The 25122-nt window shown below is 40.9% G+C and overlaps 1 protein-coding gene across 7 annotated transcripts in view; it reads right to left on the bottom strand.

Annotated features, from left to right (window-relative positions):
- The window catches only part of C5H6orf89 (chromosome 5 C6orf89 homolog), a 47571-nt gene that overhangs the window by 21792 nt on the left and 657 nt on the right, over positions 1-25122 (bottom strand). The window contains 6 exon segments of one of the 7 annotated variants that reach the window (NM_001132411.1): positions 2266-2479; positions 5050-5257; positions 10072-10171; positions 11822-11912; positions 12456-12580; positions 18635-18718. In NM_001132411.1, the coding sequence (NP_001125883.1) occupies positions 2266-2479; positions 5050-5238 (403 nt within the window). In that variant the 5' untranslated portion in view covers positions 5239-5257; positions 10072-10171; positions 11822-11912; positions 12456-12580; positions 18635-18718. 7 annotated transcript variants of the gene reach the window in all.

Here is a 25122-nt window from a genome sequence, read left to right as displayed (position 1 = left end):
AGTTGTTTTTTGATACCAGGACATTAAAAATGATACATTTTTACTTTTCCTGCCCTCTTACAGGCCCAGATTAAGTTGCACTTAATTCTCCCTCATGTGTTTCTGTTTACTCTTCATATAATTACACATTTTTAACTTTTCTTCCAAATACCACGCAAAATGCTGTTAGTTTCACATGTCTACAGCTTCCCAGAATTATCACACATAGGAAAATATGGCGCTTCCACATCCACATTTACAAGCAAAGACAGCACTTTAATAGAATCAACAACATTAAAGAGCTAAAGCCACACCCTTCCAATGCTCACTCGCTCTCTCTACAACTGAGCTCCAAGGACTCGTTTTATTTCCATCTGCAAGGCAAAATATTGATTTGTAGTCCCAATAATCCGGCTTGTTGACAAGACACTAATGTTTCTGGAATGTTTAAACTATGATTTAGAGAAGAAGCAAGCAGTGTTCATTGATGATGCCCCATTTCTCAGTTCAACCGGGTATGGAGATTTACTTTATAGGACTGGGGAAGAAGATAATGCCATCAACCAGGTCAGGAAAACTCATCAGGAGTTGCCGTTAGGGAGGCTGTCAGGGCAAGACAGTCAGGAAAGGAGACTGGTGTGTCTGAGGAAGAGGCACAGACTGGCCTAACTGACAAGTTTCTCTCGCTGTTTCCTCCAAACGCTTTGAACAGTTCTGATAGGAGTTTGAGACTGCATTTTTTTTTTTTTTTTTTTAGCTCTGTTGGTGACATTTCAAAAGCAACCGTTCCAATAAATACAAGTTACATCTGAAATTTTCAAATGAAATATCTGAGCTGTTGATTTAAAAAAAAAAACACAAAAACTCCTAAGGTGGAATTCTTGTCTTACGATGTTCCCTTCCTCTGATTTTGATCCAATTTTGGAAACCTTTCCATGACTTCCTCAAGTATACAAAAATAGCTTTCAATGGAAACCCCATCCAAGGGATGATTTTTATGACTCATTAGATCTTAAAGAATGACATTATGAGACCATCCTGGCTAACACGGTGAAACCCTGTCTCTACTAAAAATACAAAAAATTAGCCGGGCATGGTGGCAGACACCTATAGTCCCAACTACTCGGGAGGCTGAGGCAGGAGAATGGCGTGAACCCAGGAGGCGGAGCTTGCAGTGAGCCAAGATCGCACCACTGCACTCCAGCCTGGGCGACAGAGCGAGACTCCAACTCAAAAAAAAAAAGAATGACATTATGATTATAAAGCTTAAATACATTTTTTCTGAAAGCATTTTTCCTAAAAGTTATGACACATTCTAAAAGTTTCGGAACATGGTTACACGATAAAGTCTATAATCCATTTGTGATATTAATATACATATTATTCTACATTGCCAAATAAGATAAACATCACCAAAAAAATCCCAAAATAATATCCCCCTTTCTCAAAAAGTAAATTTCTTTATACACACACACACACACACACACACACACACAAAATTGGAGGCAGGGTCTCGCTATGTTGCCCAGGCTGGTCTTGAACTCCTGGGCTCAACCAATCCTTTTGCCTCAGCTTCCCAAATTGCTAGGATTATAGTTGTAAACCACCACACCCAGCCTGAAAAAGTAAATTTCAACTCTTATTACATGTTACACTATACTCAAAAAGAAACCCCTCAAATAGTCTATCAGACTATGAATTCTTATGCCACTGATGCACTGTTACTAAATTTATGTGTTTTTTAAATTCTATTTACTGGCAAAATTGATATACTTTTGAGCACTAAATTAAATGAGCTGTGACAGAGAGAAGGACTAAACTGAAAGAGTGGGATATACCTAGACAAAAACCTAGCCCAACAGGCCAAGGACTGTTAGAGGACCTTTAGAAGCAAGCTGAATTCGGTTGCTTTCAATAAACCAATACCTGTGTATTAAATATGCATTATGGACAGGAATCACAGGAGAGAAAAGGATGAGATACAATCAAATCCTTTTTATGGGCAAAGACATTGGTCCCCATCATGTGTGTTCTGGGATTTGGGGGTGTGAATTTGGCTCTACCAGATGTTCCTCTAGCAAGTTTCTTAATCTCTCTGAGCCTTGGTTTCTTAATCTGTAAAATGGGGATAATAAACCCCATCTCATAGAGTTTTAGTGGGGACTGAATTAAAAGAGACAATATAGGGAGTGTGCCTCTCATTAGCTATCAATAAATGTTACTTCCTTTCCTATCATCTACTGTCAAGAAAACTATATCTAATAAGTAGTAAATGTTGCATTTTACCTGGAAAGGGTCTGTCTTCATCACCCACATGCAGAGGAACTCCCTTATTTTCTGACATGTACTTCTTGGCAATGGGCAAGGACATCAGCCTAATGTGATGGATGAGTGAGCGCCAGGTGTGAGCTCCAGAAAGCACTGGCTCAGGTGCTAATGGGCTGAAAGGTTGAATCACAAAGTAGGCAGTGAGCAAGATTAATCCCAAGGTTGCGAGAACCTACAAGGAAAGATAGAAAAGGCATTAATAATCATCCCAGCAAACAAATACCTTAATACCAAGAAAAAAAAAACAAAACAAAACAGGCTTCTTCTGCTACTTCCAATGTGCCTTAAGAACCAATCCATTTTCATAAACAAGCCACTTACGTTTACTTCTGGAAGAATTTAGAATTTGAGAACTATAGGGACTGCAAGGCTCACCAAGCTGCTACCATATAATCAGCATATTTTAAAATTCACCATTTAAAAATACACAGGCCGGGCGTGGTGGCTCTCGCCTGTAATCCCAGCACTCTGGGAGGCCGAGGCGGGCAGATCACGAGGTCAGGAGATCGAGACCATCCTGGCTAACATAGTGAAACCCCGTCTCTACTAAAAAATACAAAAAAATTAGCCAGGCGTGGTGGTGGACGCCTGTAGTCCCAGCTAGTCGGGAGGCTGAGGCCGGAGAATGGCGTGAACCCAGGAGGCGGAGCTTGCAGCCGAGAGCACACCACTGCACTCCAGCCTGGGCGACAGAGCGAGAGACTCCGTCTCAAAAAAAAGAAAATAATAATAATAATAATAATACACAAAGGGGGCCGGGTGCAGTGGCTCATGCCTGTAATCCCAGCACTTTGGGAGGCCAAGGCAGGTGGATCACGAGATCAGGAGATCGAGACCATCCTGGCCAACACGGTGAAACCCTGTCTCTACTAAAAATATAAAAAATTAGCCAGGCGTGGTGACGGGCGCCTGTAGTCCCAGCTACTCTGGAGGCTGAGGCAGGAGAATGGTGTGAACCCGGGAGATGGAGCTTGCAGTGAGCCAAGATCGCACCACTGCACTCTAGCCTGGGCAACAGAGCGAGACTCCATCTCAAAAAAAAAAAAATAATTAATAAATAAAAAAATAAATAAAATAATAATAATACACAAAGGGGCCGGGCACAGTGGCTCACACCTGTAATTTCAGCACTTTGGGAGGCCAAGGCGGGTGGATCACCTGAAGTCAGGAGTTCAAGACCAGCTTGGCCAACATGGTGAAACCCCACCTCTACTAAAAATACAAATATTAGGCCAGGCACAGTGGCTCATGCCTGTAATCCCAGCACTTTGGGAGGCTGAGGTGAGTGGATCACCTGAGGTCAGGAGTTCAAGACCAGCTGACCAACATAGTGAAACCCCCATCTCTACTAAAAACACAAAATTAGCCGGGCATGGTTGTGCATGCCTGTAATCCCAGCTACTTGGAAGGCTGAGGCAGGAGAATTGCTTGAACCTGGGAGGCGGAGGTTGCAGTGAGCCAAGATCACGCCATTGCACTCCAGCCTGGGCAACAAGAGTGAAACTCTGTCTCAAAAAATAAATAAATACATACATAAAAGCTGGTTGCAGTGGCTCACGCCTGTAACCCCAGCACTCTGGGAGACTGAGGCGGGCAGTCTCGAACTCAGTCTGAGAGTGATTGACTAGACTCAAGTCACTTGAGCCCAGGAGTTCGAGACCAGCCTGGACAACACGGAAAAACCCCCATCTCTACAAAAAACAGAAGAATTAGCCAGGTGTGGTGGTGCATGCCTGTGGTCCTAGGTATTTGGGAGGCTGAGATGGGAGGATCACCTGAGTCTGGGAGTTTTGAGGCTGCAGTGAGCCATGATGGCACCACTGCACTCCAGTCTGGGCAACAGAGTGTGACCTTGACTAGAAAAATAAAAGATCTGTCCAGGCACGATGGCTCAGGCCTGTAATCCCAGCACTTTGGGAAACCGAGGTGGGCAGATCACCTGAGGTCGGGAGTTCAGGACCAGCCTGACCAACATGGAGAAACCCTGTCTCTACTGAAAATACAAAAATTAGCCAGGTGTGGTGGCATATGCCTGTAATCCCAGCTACTTGGGAGGCTGAGGCAGGAGAATCGTTTGAACCTGGGAGGCGGAGGTTGCAGGGAGCTGAGATCGCACCACTGCACTCCAGCCTGGGCAACAGAGCGTGACTCCATCTCAAAAAAAAAAACAAAACAAAACACAAGGCCGGGCGTGGTGGCTCATGCCTATAATCCAAGCACTTTGGGAGGCTGAGGTGGGCAGATCATCTGAGGTCAGGAGTTTAAGACCAGCCTGACCAACATGGAGAAACCCTGTCTCTACTAAAAATACAAAATTAGCTGGGCGTGGTGGTGCATGCCTGTAACCCCAGCTACTTGGGAGGCTGAGGCAGGAGAATCACTTGAACCCAGGAGGCAGAGGTTGCGCTGAGCCGAGATCGCGCCATTGCACTCCAGCCTAGGCAAAAAGAGTGAGACTCCGTCTCAAAACACACACACACACACACAACAAACAAACAAATAATAAAAAATTAAATAATAATATTACACAAATATAATTTAACTACAAATATGCAGCTTTCATCTAGGACCTTTAACAACACAGTCAAATTTCCTAGTAACACATGGTAACAAGAGCAAAGGCCAATTTATTCACGGAAAAACCAAGGCTCAGTGGTGGGATTAGTCAACAATAGCATTTGTGAAGAATGTTGAACAGTTTGTGCTCTGTTGAAGCAATTACCAACTCAGGAAACATTTTACCTTATACACAACTATAAGGAGAGGATACTGGGGCGGGGGCCTCTGAGGTTCATTCTTTTCCAGCAGCTGTCTGATAAATTTTTCAATTGCCTTCTCTGACATGCCACACTGATGGCCGGTCTGTCTCACCAAATCAACAGTCTCTGAAAGTTTGTCATAAATGCTGATCTCGTTGGCAGCAAGATCCATGTCTTCCAATATAAAATCCCTGAGAGAAACAGAGAGAAAATAAATGTAAAAAGATAGGTGGTTTCTTTAGGTACTTCTTCTTCAAAGCTACTTGACCATCTGTAGAGAAGGACCAGTTCTGTGCTTTCCTCAATCCTCTACAGACCAATACTTTTATGAAACACAATGAATACATAGAGACAATGTCAAATTGCCATACAAGTTTTAAAATATTTGTTAACTGTGGGCCAGGAACAGTTTACAGACCTGCACTAGTTCCCAAACACTGAGGAGCACTGGTCTAGAGCACAATATATCCTAATGGGACTCTGAAGCACTAATGACATCCAAAAAAGATTTCTGACACCAATGATGGGAGATCTGCTACTGGTGATTTCCTAAAATAAAAAAAATGGATTATGCACAGTGTTGTTGATCAATTATTTCTTTCCAATTATACCAGACAGACCTTTTAGCAACACAAGAGGAAGAACTGATCACTGAAGATTACTGATGGTGATTTACTGAGAGCAACAGGCTGATAAGCTTTGTTCTTGGCAGAGCAAAGATTTCAGACAACACAAAAAACATGGCATACGGCTTGAAGTCCTCACACTTTTTTCTTTCTTCTTCTTTTTTTTAAATTTATTCTAGAGCAACCAGAGTCCTCATGCTTTTCTACAAATACAATTTTAGAAAATAAAGGGCATTTTATTTGTATTTTATATACTTAAAATACCTGAGATTTTTAAGTAATTTAAAAATTCAATTTGTGTTCTTATAGTTATTTTAAAGACAGATTGTTTCATCATGCCCAGAGAACAAAAGGTAAAAACTAATGGGGCAAAGTAGAGTTCTCTCTGTATCATTTGTAAAATGAAATTAAATAGTTCCAAGGCTGGACGCAATAGCTCGTGCCTGTAATCCCAGCACTTCGGGAGGCCGAGGCAGGCGGATCACCTGAGGTCGGGCGTTTAAGACCAGCCTGACCAACACAGAGAAACCCCGTCTCTACTAAAAACACTAAATTAGCCTGGCATGGTGGCAGGTGCCTGTAATCCCAGCTACTCAGGAGGCTGAGGCAGGAGAATCTCTTGAACTCGGGAGGCGGAGGTTGTGGTGAGCCGAGATCACGCCATTGCACTCCAGCCTGGGCAACAAGAGTGAAACTCCATCTCAAAAAAAAAAAAGAAAAAGAAAAGAAAAACAAATTTTAAAAATCAGCTTGGCCTGGTGGCACACACCTGTAGTCCCAGCTACTTGGGAGGCTGAGGTGGGAGGACTGCTTGAGCCCAGGAGTTTGAGGCTGCAGTGAGCTATGATCATACCACTGCACTCCAGCCTGGGAGACAGAACAAGATCCCATCTCTAGAGAAATGAAATAAGATAAAATAATTAAATGGCTATTTAAAAAAGTGTTTAAGTTACAGAACAATAATATTTTCCTTCATTTACAGGAGAAAGAAGAGTGCTTCTTCGGGTTTGTGCTCTCTTCTACTGGGCTTTCTTTCTTTCTTTATTTATTTATAATACAGAGGGTCCTTTTATTTTGCATACTTCATTCCTACAGTGCTTCTAGCCTCAAAAAGTACTGACATAGTACATGTGTATTCTCTCAGTAAGGAGATGCTGCCACCTGTAGGGTGGAGGACATAGTCATGTTGTTACAACACAACCCAGCACACACCAGCACATCTCCTCTTCCAGCAGTGTGCCTCCCAATCACTCCTGTTTGGTCCTCTTTATGACTATTAAGTGTTTAGTTCATTAGGTCTTAACCTGGCTTGCACATTACAATCACCTAGAGAGCGTTTCATAAATGCTCATACGTGGGCATCAACTCAGACCAATTAAATCAGAATCAGAAGACTTCTAATGGTGGATTAAAAGGCATGCAACCTAGACTTTGAGGAACTGGGGGAACGAGAGAAGAGCCCACCACACTATACCCCCCACATTCAGATAAAAAGACGGTACAAACTACAGTTGAGACTTGAACAACATGGGTTTGAACTATGTGGATACACTTAAAAGCTGATTTTTTTCTACCAACCCAGGATTGAAAATACAATATTTTCAGGATGCAAAAACTGCGTATACATATACAGAGGGATGATTTTTTGTAAACAGGTTCCGCAGAATCAACTGTGAAACTTGAATATGCAAGGATTTGGGTGTATATGGAGATTCTGGAAGCAATACCCCACATATACCAAGGGACAGCTATCTATTTTTTAATTTATTATTTTCAATACATGATGCTAGGACCACTGGATATTCACACATGAAAAAATGAAATTGGACCTTTCTTTCTTTTCTTTTTCTTTTTTTTTGAGACAGAGTCTTGCTTTGGTCGCCCAGGCTAGAGTGCAGTGGCGCAATCTTGGCTCACTGCCACTTCTGCCTCCCAAGTTCAAGCAATTCTCCTGCCTCAGCCTCCCAAGTAGCAGGGATTACAGGTACCTGCCACTACGCCCAGTGAATTTTTTTGTATTTTTAGTAGAGACGGGGTTTCACCATGTTGGCCAGCCTGGTCTCGAACTCCTGACCTCAGGCAATCTGCCTGCCTCAGCCTCCCAAAGTGCTGGGATTACAGGTGTGAGCCACCACACCTGGCCCTTTCTTTATACTATACATAAAAATTAACTCAAAATGGATCAAATACCTAAATTTATAAGCTAAAATGATAAAACTTCAAAGAAAACACAGGGAGGGAGGCTTCATGATTCTGGGATTCGGCAATGGTTTCTTAGATATGATACCAAAAGAACAAGTAGCAAAAGAAAAAATAAATTGGACTTCATGAAAATTAACAACTTTTTGTAGAAGACAAGGGGAGGGGAAAAACTTTAAAAATTCTGTGTCTCAATACCATCAAGTAAAATGACAACCCACAGAATGGGGGAAAATTTTTGCAAATTATGTATCTGATAAGGGGGTGGTCTATATAGAATACATTAAGAATTATTACAAATCATTAATAAAAAGACAACCAAATAAAAAAATAGACAAAGGATTTGAATAGCCATTTCTCCAGAAAAGATATACAAATGGACTGGGTGCAGTGGCTCACGTCTGTTAATCCCAGTGCTTTGGGAGGCTGGCGGATCACTTGAGGTCAGGAGTTCAAGATCAGCCTGGTCAACATGGTGAAACCCTGTGAAACCCTGTCTCTACTAAAAATACAAAAATTAGCCGGGTATGGTGGCGGGCACCTGTAATCCCAGCTATCTGGGAGGCTGAGGCAGAAGAATCACTTGAATCTGGGAGGCAGAGGTTGCAATGAGCCTAGATTACACCACTGCACTCCAGCCTGGGTGACAGAGTGAGACTCTATCTCAAAAAAAGATATACAAATGAGCAATAAACACACAAAAAGATACTCAACATTATTAACCATCAGAGAAACGCAGATCAAAATCACAGTGAGATATCATTTCACATCCACTGGGATAGCTACAATCAAGAAGTCAGACAAAAAGTGGTGGTAAGGACATGGAGGAATTGAAACATAAAATGGTACAGCCACTATGGAAAACAGCCTGGCAGTTCCGCAAACAGTTAAATACAGTTACCATATGACCCAGCAATTCCACCCCTAAGTATGTACCTAAGAAAACTGAAAACATATGTCCACACAAAAACTTGTGCACAAATGTGAACAGCAACATTATTCATAGCAGCCCCCAAATGGAAGTAATCCAAATGTCCATGAACTGATGAAAAGATAATCACAATGTGGTAGACCCATATAATGCAAAATCACTGGACGATAAAAAGGAATGCAGTACTGATACATGATACAATATGGATGAACCTTGAAAACATTATGCTAGATGAAAGAAGACCGTCACAAAAAACTACAGATTATATAGCTGCATTTAGATGAGAAGTCAGGAATAGACACGTCTTTTTTTTCTTAACACCTTTTTAACAAATCTGCAAGGAATAGGCAAATCTATAGAGATATAAAGTAGATTTCCAGATAGGAAGTGACTTATCTGAGACTACAGTTGTCACCTGAGCCTCATCTGGACCTCACATTCTTTTCACTAAGCCATTTTTGATTAGCAGCCAGGAGGATGGATTACAAAGCATTAAGAGCCATACTAACAATAACACCAAAAAAAACCTCAGAAATTAAGATGTACCATTTCCAATTAAAAATAAGTCAGGAGTAGATGATCTCTGGAAAATGAGATCACAGCTGATTTTTATTTTCTTTGTGATTTTCATATTTCCCAAACTTTTCCTGTATCAATTTTGTAATCACAAAATTCTCAGTCACTTCTAAGGAATGTCACTGGGCACAAAATGAGTCAGAGATGTACAGCAATGCATGACCGTGGCACCACAGGGAAGAAGCAATGCATGATCTGCCATGCCAATGACTTTTTGGCTCTCTATACAGTTGTATTCAAATATTACAGCTGGAAAAATGAAACAGCATTGAACTTGGAGACAAGCTTTGCCAATTGCTAGTGAGATGATTTCAGTTAAATTACTTGGTCTATTTCTGCATCCAAAAAATAAGAGGACTGGACCACAAATTTTAGAGTCTCACTCTAAAATTCTAAGAATCTATGAACACTTCAGGAAGGAGAAAAATTCTATTCATTAGAAACTAAAGATTCATGTTCAATTGCATTCCTATTCCTGTTCCCACCTTATATGCCAGGTGCCTTGCTAAACACTCGGGAAACATTATCTCAGTGAATCACCACTGTGATCCCATAAGGTAGCTGTGATTGATCCCATTTCATACATGTTCAAGGCTCGGAAAGGTTTCATAACTTGCCAGGATGTGAACCCAAGTGTCCTGACTTCAGGGTTGTTGCATGCTGCCTCCCTTACCAAGTTATTTTCCTATTCTGAGCTGGCAGTTCGGAAACCACGTGTCCCTTGATCACAACTGAGCGGCTGAGAACTGGAAAATGATTGACTACAATGATTCCTGCAAATAGAGTAAAGAGATAACTTATTATAACATTTTTCACATCTTGGTTTTGTGATCAGTGATTCTGAGATGCCATTTTCCTGTTTAAATTAACAAAGACATTCCATGAAAGCAAGTAGGAATAATATTCATTTAAATACATTACAATTCATTATCTAACAATACCCAGTCAAAACCCATTAAAACTCAGTAGACAACCAGAATGGAAAGGATCCAGAAAGGACTGCTAAAAACAAATTCCAGTGAAAAACTAGTGTGGATGTTGGGAGGTGGGGTCACATGTAAGTATCCCTGAGGCAGAAGAGAACATCACACACAGAAGAGAACATGGTGTGCCGGTAGGAGAATCCTGAAGGGGACAGATGTACAGGTGAGGAAAACAGGATTAATCATCATCATTTTTGATGGCTGTTTTGCAACCTTTGTAAGCCTCCTCATGTCTTTTTTTTTTCTTTTTTCCCTTTTTTTTTTTGAGACAGAGTCTCGCTGTGTTGCCCAGGCTGGAGTACAGTGGTGCAATCTCGGCTCACTGCAAGCTCTGCCTCCTGGGTTGAAGTGATCCTCATGCCTCAGCCTCCTGAGCAGCTGGAATTACAGGCTGGGATTAAAGGATGATATTTTTTGTTGTTTAATTACTATCATATCCAACCAAATGCCAATAGTGTCCCTCTGGCAAGACAATAAAAAATGGCACATGCCACCATACCCAGCTAATTTTTGTATTTTTAGTAGAGACAGGGTTTCACCATATTGGCTAGGCTGGTCTCAAACTCCTGGCCTAAAGTGATCCACTCACCTTGGACTCCCAAAGTGCTGGGATTACAGGCATGAGCCACTGCGCCTGGCCTGTAAGCCTTTTTGATACACATAAAAATCTTATTAAACTCCCAGTTTGTATCACAAAAAAAAAATAGGTTTCTTTTCTTGTTGGGCAATTCAAGTTAGAATGGTATTACAACACTGAATATATTTTTGCAAGCTGTGCATCCATCTTCCCAGAGATTATGACACATTTCTCAAGTTATCAGAAAGGTAGTTAATAGCAACTTAGCGACATTTCTAAGAACACCTGTGAATTTTGATAAGCCCTCTTTTTGGCTTTGATTATATCAGTTATCCTAAACTGGAAAAGATTCTGCCCCCAGGGATGCCCGGAGACATTTTTTAGTGTCTTGCTAGAGGGACACTATTGGGATTTGGTTGGATACGACGGTAATTAAACAACAACAAAAAATCTCATCCCTTAAAAAAAAAAAAAAAAAATCAAGGCCGGGCGTGGTAGCTCATGCTTGTAATCCCAGCACTTTGGGAGGCCGAGGCGGGTGGATCACGAGGTCAGGAGATCAAGACCATCCTGGCTAACACGGTGAAACCCCATCTCTACTAAAAATACAAAAAATTAGCCGGGCGTGGTGGCGGAGGTCTGTAATCCCAGCTACTTGGGAGGCTGAGGCAGGAGAATGGCTTGACCCCGGGAGACAGAGCTTGCAGTGAGCAGAGATCGTGCCATTGCACTCCAGCCTGGGTGACAGAGCAAGATTCCGTCTCAAAAATAAAAAATAAAAAATCAAACATAAGGTCATTGCTATGCATCAAGCACAAGAGGACTGAGTGAAATCGGCTGAGGCTTGATGGCAATCCACTTACCTGCAGAAAGTAGTTCCAACTCTGGCCAGAGTGAGCTTTGCCACAGGGGGAGGTTCTGAAGAGTTAGCCTGATTCTAACAGTGCCATAGACCTGCAAGGCACAGGCAGGATCACTAGTGGAGTTATTAGGATCAAAGTATCATGCACCACCTCGGATAGACTAAGTTGCCAGAACTGTTAGGAGTGGAGCTCAGGTGCATAAGTTTTCAAGCCTCTTCTCTGCTGATTAAAGGCACACCCCCCCAATTAACAGACATTACTTTACAACAATAGTTCTCAGGGTAATTCTGCTCCAAAGGGGACATTTGGCTATGTCTGAAGACATTTTTGATTATCAAAACTGGACAGCAGTTGGGCATAGCAGCACATGCCTATAGTTCCCAGCTACTCGGGAGGCTGAGGCAGGAGGATCACTTGAGGCCAGCAGTTAGAGGCTGCAGTGAGTTATGATCACGCCTGTGAACAGCAACTGCACTCCAGCCTGGGCAACATAGGGAGGCTCCAGCTCTTTAAAAAAAAATTAAAAATCAACAAACTGGAGGAGTACTATTAGCATCTGGTGGGTAAAGACTAAACATCCTGCAATGCACAGGAGAGCCTCCTCCCACCCCTCCTCAAAACGAGGTCAAGAAACCTTGCTTCCAAGAGAGGCCTGTGGGAGGTAAGCCAGGGAGTTGTTTCACTTCTGGAGTACTTCAGAAATAGGAGGAGACAACTGAGAGATCCGATGAGATGTTCTCCACAATTCCTTCTGGGTCTCTGCCTATGAAGAAACAGGGTAGAGGCATATCTGACAGAAAAACTCTGATAGAACTTACCAATACAAATGTTTCTTTAAAGCAGAAAAGAAGTTAAGAGAAATGTAAACCTCTCTTTTGCCCTGTTTAACAGAGAACTAATTCCTCTATAGAGATAAGTAAGTCCTGAACACTGATATGCCATTACCCTGGAGGTTCTGTTTTCTGAAGAGCTATGCCAGCGAGGTAACTCTAGGATAGAAAACTGATTCATCCAGTTAAAGCACAAAAGGGGAAACAGTACAGTTCAAAAGAAAGTTTCAAAAGTCCATCAAGATACATCCCAATCTTCAACACTAGGAGCTATATCCAGAGTAAATTAAATTTTCTTTTTTCTCTACTTGGCTCTTTAATATTATACTACCCATGAAGTATGGTATCCATTCTTTAGTGTTATGAATATATTCCATTCTATTTTATCCAGTGATTCCCATTAATTAAATATATGTTCTAGTAAAGAAAAAGTGCTCCTTCAACCATTGTGGAAGACAGTGTGGTGATTCCTCAAGGATCTAGAACTAGAAATACCATTTGACCCAGCCATCCCATTACTGGGTATATACCCAAAGGATTATAAATCATGCTGCTATAAAGACACATGCACACATGTCTATTGCGGCACTACTCACAAATAGCAAAGACTTGGAACCAACCCAAATGTCCATCAATGATAGACTGGATTAAGAAAATGTGGCACATATACACCATGGAATACTATGCAGCCACAAAAAAGGATGAGTTCATGTCCTTTATAGGGACATGGATGAAGCCGGAAACCATCATTTTGAGCAAACTATCGCAAGGACAGAAAACCAAACACCATATGCTCTCACTCATAGGTGGGAATTGAACAATGAGAACACTTGGACACAGGAAGGGCAACATCACACACCGCGGCCTGTAGCGGGGTGGGGGAGTGGGGAGGGATAGCATTAGGAGATATACCTAATGTAAATGACGAGTTAATAGGTGCAGCACACCAACATGGCACACACATACATATGTAACAAACCTACACGTTGTGCACATGTACCCTAAAACTTAAAGCATAATAATAAAAAAAAGAAAAAGTGCTCCTTAGATTATAATAACAGCCACTACAAAGAAACAAACATCAATTAAAAGGAAAAATAACTGATAAAACATTAAAATGATTAATATGATTTAAAAGAGTAATAACTTAAAACTACAATAAATGCTTAAAATTTACAGTCAAGGTACAGGCAGGGCACAGTGGCTCACACTTGTAATCCCAATACTTTGGGAGGCTGAGGCGGGTGGATCACTTGGGGCCAGGAGTTCGAGATCAGCCTGGCCAACATAACATAGCAAAACCCTGTCTCTACTAAAAATACAAAAATTAGCCAGGCATGGTGATGCACGCTTGTAATCCCAGCTACTCAGGAGGCTGAGGCATGAGAATCACTTGAACCTGGGAGGTGGAGGTTGCAGTGAGCAGAGATCACACCATGGCACTCCAGCCTGAGCAACAGAGTGAGACTCTGTGTCAAAAGAATAAAAAAATTTTTTAAAAAATGTAGTATATACATACAATGGAATATTATTCAGCCTTAAAAAAGAAAGAAATCCTGCTATTTGTAACAACACAGATGGACCTGGAGGACATTACGCTAAGTGAAATAAGCCAGACACAGAAGGATAAATACTACATGATACCACTTGTGCAATTAATCTAAAATAGCTGAACTCACAGAAGCAAAGAACAGAATGGTGGTTGCAGGAGGCTGCAGGCAGGGGGAAACAGGGAGGTACTGGGCAAAGAATACAAAGTTTCAGTTATACAAGATGAATAACTCCTAGAGACCTACTATATAGCACAGTGCCTAGAGTTAACAATACTGTATTGTATATTTAAAAATATGCTAAGAAGGTAGGTCTTATGTTAAGTGTTCTTACTGCTAATAGTAATAAGTAAGAAGGCAGGAGGAAACTTGGAGGTAATGGATAGGTTGATGGCATGGATCATGGTGATGGTTTCACAAGGGCATACTTATGTCCAAATTCATCAAGTTGTACACATTAAATATGTAAAGCTTTTTGTACAAAAGTAATACAATGAACATCTGGATATCCTTCATTTAGATTCACCAGTTGTTTACATTTGGCAATATTTTCTTTCTGTTTTTACCAGAACTACTTGAAAGTTACTTGCAACACATTATAAAATCATTTCTAAATATTTCAACATGCATCTCCTAAGAATAAGGACGTTATTCTATACAACCATTGGCATTATTGCCATACCCATTAAAATGAGTAATCTCTTAATATTACCTAATATTCAGTCTATAGTCAAATTTCCTTAACTATCAAATTTTTTTAAAAAGACCATATAGCTATTTAAAAATCCAGGATCCAACCAATGACCACACATTGAATTTGGCTGCCGCGCCTCTCTTTAATCTACTTAACTTCAGAACAAGTCCCCAGCGTGTGTTTTTTTTTGTTTTGTTTTTTGGTCTTTTAGGACATTGACATATCTGAAGAAGTCTCCACATTTTTAAGCTTACCTCTACTTGCTTCCATCCTCACCCTTTCCAGTTTCTACTATTAGAAAAATGCCATAATCCTTCCTTTCTAAGTTTCTGGTACTCTCTCCCTACCTCCCTTCAGAGGCAAGCTCCTTTGGGGGTTGGGGGGAGAAAGTCACTCATTTTCTTGTTTCTCAGGTTTCCATTCATTTATTAACCTGTTGAAATCATATTTCTGCCTCCTCACTCCACCGACATTGCTTTCACTGAGGCCACAAACGGCTTTCTAAACGCCAAGTTCGAAGGACGTTTTTTTCAGTTATTACCTTATCTGACCTCTCTGCAGCAGCTGCTGTTGCTACCCCATTATCTATCTTCCTCAAGTGTACTCAAACCTTAACATAATTCTCTCGTTCTCTGCTGGTATCCACCAGTTATCCTTGACCTTCTTATTCCCTCCAACGCTTTGACCACCAGCTATTGGTGATTCCCAAATCTCTTCTCCAGTCTACAACTCTCTCTAGGGTTCAAGACCCATTTATCTACCTGCCTACCAGACACGGTGATCCAAGTTTCCCATAGCTCCCTGTATGTAATGTGTCTATAACCCAACTTACTGTTTTCCCCTTCAACCCATTCCTCCTACTGCACCTCTTTTCTTAATGGAAACACTAATCCTCCAAATTTAAAACTATCCTCCTCCTACCTCATTCCCAGCAATGAAACTATCACTAAGTCCTCTTGATTCAGCCTCCTATATAATTCTCACGTTCATTCCTTCCTCTCTACCTCTACATTAACAGCACAGTTAAGGTCTTCAACATCTCTCCTATGGACCATCACAAAGATGTAGTTAATCTCTATACTTCCAGTTCTCCTCTTCCCCAACCCATTCTCTACCTTGTCCAGTTTTTTATTTTTTGAGACAGGGTCTCACTCTTCACTTAGGCTGGCGTGCACTGACATGATCTCAGCTCACTGCAACCTCCGTCTCCTGGCTTCAAGAGATTCTCGTGCCTCAGCCTCTTGAGTAGCTGGGAGTACAGGCACGCGCCACCACACCAGCTAATTTTTGTATTTTTCTGGTACACACTGGGTTTCACCATGTTGGCCAGGCTGGTCTCGAACTCCTGACCTCAAGTGATCCACCCACCTTAGCCTCCCAAAGTGCTAGGATTACAGGCATGAGCCACTGCACTCAGCCACTTATTTTTTTGAAACACAAATTGGCTCATGCTAAGCACCTTCCAAGACTCCCCATCCTCTGCAGGAGCAGTTTAGCATGGTGACTAAGAACACAGATACTGGAGTTGGAAAAAGCTGGATGCAAATTCTAGATTTTACCACTTACTGTGTGGCCATGAGACACTACTTATCCTCTCTAAGCCTTAGATTTTTCATGTATGAAATGTGGATAATTATTTCTACCCCACAATGTTTAAGAGAATTATAAAATGATGTAACACATTTGTTCCAATAGCCAGACAAATTAAATACCTAATAACAATCATTTTAAGATAAAGTCCTAAGTCAAGCATGGTGGTTCATGCCTGTAATCCCAACACTGGGAGGCTGAGGTGGGAGGACTGCTTGAGCCCAGGACTTCAAGACCAGCCTGGGCAACATAGCAAGACCCTGTATCTACAATAAAAATAAAAATAAAAATTGGCCAAGTGTGGTGGTGCATGCCTGTAGTCCCAGCTACTTGGGAAGCAGAGGTGGGGGGTAGCTTGAGCCCAGGAGTTTGAGGCTGCAGTGAACCATAATAGCACCACTGTACTCCAACCTGGGTGATGGAATGAGATCCTGTCTTTTTTAAAAGATAAAGTCCAAATTACTTACCATGGCCCTTTATGATCTGGTCACTGCCTACCTGTTCAGTTTCATTTCCTATCAATCCTTCTTCACATTCTACACTGTCATACTATTTCACATCTTTTTGCTTTTGCATACACAATTTCCTCTGCCTAAAAAGCCTAGTAGTCTCCAGCGCTTTGTCCAATAAGTGAACTCTTTAAGACTCTGACCTCAGTTTTTGCCCTATGCACCTCTAGGGCTTTGTATTACATCTATTTTCCTGTCTACTTCCCACCCTAAATAGTGTTTCTTGAAAGCAGAAATAAATGGAGAAAACACAAAAAACTAAGTACAGACGTGGGAATTCACCTCAGATGTGGAATCAGATCAATGTTGAACAAATTTATAGAAAGGGCCTAAAGTTATCATTCCGAACTAATTGAATGTAACTCATGGCTCATGGTTTATTCATTTTATGTTTTATTATTTTATTCATTTTTAAAAATGCAGAGGTCGGGAGGCTGAGGCAGGTGAATGGTGTTAACCGGGGAGGCGGAGCTTGCAGTGAGCAGAGATCACGCCACTGCACTCCAGCCTGGGCGACAATGTGAGACTCCATCTCAAAAAAAAAAAAAAAAAAAGGCAGTAGCAACAATGTGATGAGGGTTTAACGTTAGCAGGTTAGGAATCTAGCATTTGGACATTGTTTTTGGTGTGTGGAGTAGCTGTGGAGGAACAGGCATTCAAAGCAGGTCTTGAAAAATGCTTCAGTCCAAGGCAGAAAAGGTCTGACAGAAACAGGACCCCTTTCTGGTATGCAAGTTGGGCTTCATGAACCTTTAGTCAAAACTTCAATGTAGCAGAATTGAATTTATTAGTTATTATTTTAAAGGCATGTTACTCCCTAGAGGGAAATTTTGACAACCCAAATTCAAATAAACGAATTTGTTAAGGGAGAGACGTCTATAGAAGATTCCACCACAGGAACTATCAAATGAGCAATCAGAAAAGTCAGAATACTAAGTATCTGGTAGTAGTGTCTATTATAAAGTGATTTATGACTAAATAATTTAAAAGAAACATATTTGCGAATACTAAGGCTATGAGGGCTCTGAGACTAGAAAGTGTGGCCTGCACGGTTAACAGTCTTAAAATACTACACAACACGACGCAGGCAAATTTCCTTCTACTAAGAGGTGATTACAAACAACTATTTTACTTGTGTCAAGAAACTAAGTCATATTTCTTTCTGAAATCCAAGATGCCAGGTTTATCACATACCAAGTACATATTTAAAGAAAAAAAAAATTATTGCCCCCCAACGATTATTAGAAAAAGATCTTTCAGAAGGGGGTGGGGAATCTACTCTTAATTTCTTAAAAATTCCGTCAAAAGGGCAGAAATCTGGACTTCATTAGCAACGCTCAAGTTATGGACACTGCTGTGATGCCTGAGAAACAAGTTCAAACAAGGTCGACCTCGTTTTGCTCTCGCCGGCGGGAGTCAAGGAAAGTGACAGATGTCTTAAGGGAGTCGACCCCGGGGGAGCTGCCAGGGGATGCTGTCAGTCTACAAAACTGGAGAGGCTGAGAAAAGGGATCAGCGCTGGGATAGAGGGTGGTAGCAGCAGCGAGAAGCGGCTGCGCAAGGATGTCAGAGACGGGCGCGGCGGCGAGGCTGTCACAGGGCGGCCTCCCCCCACCCAGCCTCGGGCCCCAGTCACTCACATGCGGGGCTCGCGCCCCCTCGGGCTCCTCCCGCCTCGGGGACAGCTGCCGCCGGGCGAGGAGCATGGACAACTTCCTGTTTCCGGGAGCGCGACCCGGAAGCAACCCCCACTCCTGGGGGGAGGCCTTGTACCCTAGAGTAGCTCCTCCTCTCGCCCAGCGCTTCCGCCCAAAACAGAACACTCAAGTGTCGTGGCGAGCGCGTGACCTCTCGCGATATCTGGAGAGTGTAGGTTCTTGCTCCCTCTGGCGTCCTTCTTCCGCTCTGGCTCTTTTCGCCCCAGTCCTAATCCTTGGCTTCCTTATTTACCTGGACTGGCTCACACAGACTTCGTAGCTGAACTGATCCATAGAACAAGCATTTACTGAGTCCCCTACTATGTGCCAGGCAGCATGTTAGGCATTAAGGGATGAGAGTGGAAGGGAAATGTAAATGAAGAGCAGCCCCTTCCTTCTGGAAGCTACTACTCTTGGGAAAGACGAACAAATCCCTCCCAATTTTCACTCAGCCCACTCATTAGTGAGAGCTTACTCTGTTGATAAAAGAAAAACTTAAGCCGAATTAAGTATAAAGGAGTTTAATTGAGCAATGAAAGATTCACGAATCTGGCAACCCCCAGAATCAGAGCAGATTCACAGACTCCCAGGGTGCCTCATGGTCAGAACAAATTTATAGATAAAAAAGGCAAAGTGAGGCACAGGAATCGGAAGTAAGGTACAGAAACAGTGAGGTTGGTTACAGCTCGGTGTTTGCCTTATTTGAACGCAGTTTGAACATTCAGCAGGCTGTGAGTGGTTGAAGTATGGCCGCTGGGATTGGCCACCACTCAGTTATTGTTACAGGTGTATACTATTGTTAGGTTTTCAATTTTGTTTGACTATTAAGCTATGTTATAGTTCATCCACAAGGACTCAAATATAGAAGGACAGAGTCCTTCTCAGGCCATATTTAGTTTGCCTTAACAATTCCCCTGTTTTGGTCATTTTCTCAATTTTGAGAGATTGACCAAAACCTTGGTCATTGATGTTGTTATCACTGTCATAAGTGTACCTGTATGGTTTTGAAACTCACTAGGAAACAGTAGAACAGTAGGTTTTGCAGGAAGAGAATAAGGGCTGAGTAGAGGATACCTCCTTATTCTGGAACATGTGTTTACAGGAGAAAAACAAAACCTGGTCTGTTCTAGCATTTTGTGTTTTTTTAAAGCCTTAGTTTGATTATGTCACATTTAGCATAAGTGACTCCATTTTAGTTTGGTTTGGTTTGTTGGGGCCTAGTGCATGAGCTCAGTCCAAAATAATGGCCTCTCATAATTTTATTTTAAAAAAATTCCTCACTTTTGGCCAGGTTCTTACTTAGGTGACAGTGTGACCAGAACTTAGGGCCTTAGCGCCACTCTCAGTTACCATCATTTTGGGTTTCTGGTCTCAGCATGTCATTCATAGGTTACGGTGCCTTCATGGTCGCACATTTCTTTCAGTTTTTATTATTCCAGTTGAAAAGAGATCATTTGACATTGTAGAGATGGCTGCATGCAAGCATTTAAAACCTTTGAGAGAATACAGCGCACCAGGGAGACTATTATTATCATTATTGGGCGGATAATAGCAACAGTTTGGAGTATGCTCCTTACCCAGGGTCCCCATAAGCCAAACCACCTAAAATTAAATAGATTAAAGAATGAGTTAGATGAAGAGTCTCCTTGCTTGACTAAGTGGTCTTTTCACTAATCCCCTACAACTGAATATTTATTTTTATTGTATTTATTTTTTGAGAGGGAGTCTTGCTCTGTCACCAAAGCTGGAATGCAGCGGCAATCTCAGCTCACTACAACCTCCACCTCCTGGGTTCAAGTGACTCTCCCACCTCAGCCTGTTGAGTAGCTAAGATTACAGGTACCTGCCACCATGCCAGGCTAATTTTTGTATTTTTAGTAGAGACAGGGTTTTGCCATGTTGGCTAGGCTGGTCTCGAACTCCTGACCTCAGGGGATCCACCCACTTTGCCTCCCAAAGTGCTGAGGTTACGGGTGTCATCCATCGCGCCCGGCCAGAATTGTTTATAATTTACATTTGCTATATTTCTCCATAGGCCACAAGTGTCAGCAGCTGCACAGGTACTTTTCTGTTTAGCCAATTCTATTATTTAGTATAACTTTCACAGGAGAATTTAAAGTCTGTTGTGTAACGATAGCCTTTAAAGTAGAATTTGCTGTAGAGCCTATCATGAGGGAGACATTTCAAATTATTGCCTCTTTTATTCTAAACCATGGAAAAAGGACCTAACAAATGGATGTCTTTCTAGAAGAGTGAAGGCCTCTTGTCAGTGTTCTCTTTAATCCATGATGTGGGTTAAGAAGAGTTTTGACTGATTATGAGGTAATGTATATACCACTAAAGTTTGTTACCTACATTGGGGCTTCATCTTTTATCTATTGAAATATAAGGTTATTCATGTTTAAGGCTGGCTGCAAAATCATTCACAAATAAAAGTATACCCTATAATGCATATAATGGACCCACTTTTAATTTCTATTGTTCATAGAGGCATAAACAAGGAAAAAATATTCAAAGATAAGAGTCTTGTGATAGTAGAAGTTTTGATCTATGATCTTGGGAAAAGCTATTCAAATCAAGGATGCCATCTTCTGGGGAGAAACTTTTCTGGTTAGTTTTACCTTAAGGGTTCCAATGGATGTACAGTTCCAGGAGTGTGAAGGGACCCTTCTCAGTTGTGAGATTATGAACCCAAGGTTTAAAGCTCCAAAGTTTTGCTGTAGTGTGGATGGCAAGGACAGTCTTTCTCTTTCTCTGGTGTTCTCAGACGATCCAGTCTGCAGGTTCTAGATTGTGAAGGAATTGTCCTCAGTGAATCATAAAAAGTTTTCTTTGCCTCGTGAAAATACACTATAATCTACTGTTATAACATCAGCCCTATTGCATGGGAAAGCTTTTATACAACCAGAAAACATGCATTGAAAATGACAATTGAATGAAATCCCTTTACAAATGTTTAAATGGCCCATCAGGCAGCCAAATGCATCTGAAGCTTTGATCATCTTTCCAGGAATATGGAACCAAACATTGGATTTAAATTATTTCTGCAATTTATAAGCTACCACATCAATATATTAAATTTGGATTATTTTATCTTTTCCAGAATGTTTAATAACAAAAGCTTTAAGGACTCAAGAAGGACAAGGTGGCCATCCTGGTTCTTCATGAGTCCATGCTTAACACTGGACTTATGTCCTCTTGAATACCAGTTGTTTCTCCAATTTAGGTGCATAGCACTGATAACTAATGGGTTATCATAGGTAATTTGACTTAGACCATGGAGTTCATTCAAATTGTATATATAAACAATTTTAGTATTGGCTTATTTGGCATGATAATCTAGAGCTTGATTTTGAAAGGTTTGTTAAATACCAAAGGTTTAAAACATTGGATATTACAAAATAGAATCTTAGGTTACCATAAGTCATTCATTTAGCCAAAATGATAACTTAAAAAATTTTAAACAAAAAAACAGTATTTTGATAGAAAGGAGACTCAGCTTTCCAAACAAGATCCAATGAGGATAGCATGAGGCCAACTGACTATCTCCTTTCTTCCCTTCCTCCACCATATTTTTTTGTAGTTTACTTAAAAGGTAAACAAAAACCTTTCATTATCTTTTAATATTAAATAAAAATCCTTTCTAAAAGAGGGAACCAAATTTTATGTTTCCATTAGTGTATTTTTAATGTTAAAGCTAGTTTTTAATAACATTTTATAAATCTATTCAGTTTTAATTAGTTTGACCATAAGGTAAGATTTTTATAAACCTTTTATAACCCTTTACTATTTTTTTTTTCTCAGAGCAGAGCAATCTTCTAAGAAAACTCTGTTGTGCTTTTATGCCAATGTCTCATTTATGGAAAAAAAACTGAATAATGCCATTTTAACTTTAGCCTATATGTTCACACATAGAATCCTTATAATTAATTGTTTTTTTGTTTTTTTTTTTGAGACGGAGTTTCACTTTTGTTGCCCAAGCTGGAGTGCAATGGTGTGATCTTGGCTCACTGCAACCTTGGCCTCCCGGGTTCAAGCGATTCTCCTGCCTCAGCCTCCCCAGTAGCTGGGATTACAGGCGTGCAACACCACACCTGGCTAATTTTTTGTATGTTTAGTAGAAACGGCATTTCACCATGTTAGCCAGGCTGGTCTCGAACTCCTGACCTCAGGTGATCCGCCCACCTCGGCCTCCCAAAGTGCTGGGATTACAGGCATGAGCCACCGTGCCCGGCCCCTATAATTAATTTTTATAAACCTTCCACAACTTGTTCAAACCTTTAGCTTTATTTAATTTAAAACAATCCTTTAACCCTCTAACCTAGGCAAAAATTTACATTCCTGTATTTTCTTATAATCTCTTACAAAAAACACATTTCATTCTCCTTACACACCTTGCATGTAAACCTATTTTTTCAGTAGTCTCAATTACATATTACAATGTTAACTCTTAGCAACTTTTACTTTTGGTGAAAACCTTGGTAAGTAAGGATTTTAATTATGTACTAGGTGTGGAGCCCAGGACCCAGACAGAAATGCAGATAAAGGTCCGAATCTTTCCAGCATCTAACTACAGGTGTCCCAGGCCTTACCTAGCTATAAAGCAGGCAGGCTGTACAGTTAAGAGTCATGGTGGCATTTTATGAAGCATTTAGGAGGCCTAATCACCTTTAAATTGTACAACATTTCTGGCAAAAATTCCTTTTCATAAATTATTTCACAACTTACACAGACTATGTATGATATGTTTAGACTTTCTGACTTGCCCTAAACATCCCTCTTTTTAAACAACCAGTCATTTTACTTTAGGACAAGAATTTACCATACAACATCCTTTCTTATATGAAATCTATTTTCTTTATAGCCTTTGTATAGCTAGGGGGCATAGCTAATTGCATATATCCCCAGGCCTTATTTAGAATTTAATGTCTCCAAAATAAATTGAACAATTTTCAAAAGTCAAAGCAGTTTATGACCTTGAAGCATATAGCAAAGCTAACATCTGACCTGCATAATTTAGACAAAATGTCTTTATTTTATCAACAATATTTAAAGCTATTTTTATTTCCCGAAGATTACTAAAGTTACATGAACTAAAAGGCATTACAGTTTTTATTTTGCTTTCAAAATATTTAAGTGCTTATTTTTGTTTAAGCCAATTAGTTAGAGCTCTTTTATATAAACATTACACACAACACATATATAATAGACAGACGGACAGAAGAAGATTACTATAGTAGTTGTAAGATTCTTCATTTGCCAGTTTTTAAGTTTCTTAATTGGTTATTGGCTTTATGGTGGAGTCCTTGGAGGAACAGGGCCAGGAAAAGGGTTTCTGGTGCCTCCTGTTTTTCCCATGGATTCCAGGCCATTAGACCCTGAATATCCATTTTTAATTAACCGGACTTTTAAGCATAGCACTCTTTAATAAAGTCCTTTTAAAATTTCTTATTACTGATTTTACCCAGGCCAAATGGCTGATATTTCTGGCTTTTGAACTTTACCGAAGGTAACCTCCTAGGTGCTCGAAGAAGGAAAATTTAAGATAGTCTGTGGGGGAGAAGAGACTAGACAAGGTTATGCAGATGTTAAACCAGAAAGGACTTACTTCCTAAGCAGGGAATGGAACTGGAACCGCCAGTGTTGAAAGGCCAGTGAGCCACAGCACAGAGCAGTCTACTGCCCTTCCCAGAAAGAGTCTAGAGTAGTTAATTTTGAGCTTGCAGAGGCTTTTAATGACTCAAGATAATTTTGAGAGCTAACTATGGCATAAACCCTAAAATTCCTGTTCCCTGGAAGGTGAGATCAAGAGAAAGTACTGCCAGGTGGTTATAAGGTCAAGTTCCCAAGGACATAAAACAAGATGGAGACCCCATCCATTTTTTTGTGTTTCAGGGACCTGCAGGAAAGTTTGTTATTGACTAGCGAGCTTGTGGGATCCTAAGCCCATGTTTTATCCTAAGGTACCCCTTGACCCAGAAAAACGAATTCATAGCACAAATACATCAGTTTAAGACTAACCTCAGAATTTTTTTTGCATTAATCAAAACCTTACAGAAGAGATAAATAAACAGTGATTTTTACCATTCATTCAACCATTTGCACAGAGAGAGAGAAGCCAAAAATCTGACTGGTAAGAAATTCTTACTCTTTTGCTGGCATGCCAGCCTTCTGGGTTCCCTTTCCCTCAGCGGCCCCAGTGACCCAACTTGCCACACCATTGTACTGGGGGCCAAGCCGCATCATAAAGGAAAAATTTTTTGTTGTTGTTCCGGCCAGAGCAAAATACATGTGATAAAACATAGACATTAGCCACTCTGCTTAGCACTCAATATCAAACTGGCAAGGTTTATATTTGCCCTCAGATGGGCCCCGTTATCTTTAATCCAATCTCTGACTAGGGGTTTCAACACATGGTCTCTGGGCAAGCT

The sequence above is a fragment of the Pongo abelii genome, chromosome 5 (genome assembly GCF_028885655.2).
Source record: "Pongo abelii isolate AG06213 chromosome 5, NHGRI_mPonAbe1-v2.0_pri, whole genome shotgun sequence".
In the NCBI taxonomy this organism is placed as follows: Eukaryota; Metazoa; Chordata; class Mammalia; order Primates; family Hominidae; genus Pongo; species Pongo abelii.
This window is presented reverse-complemented; position numbering and strand designations above follow the sequence as displayed.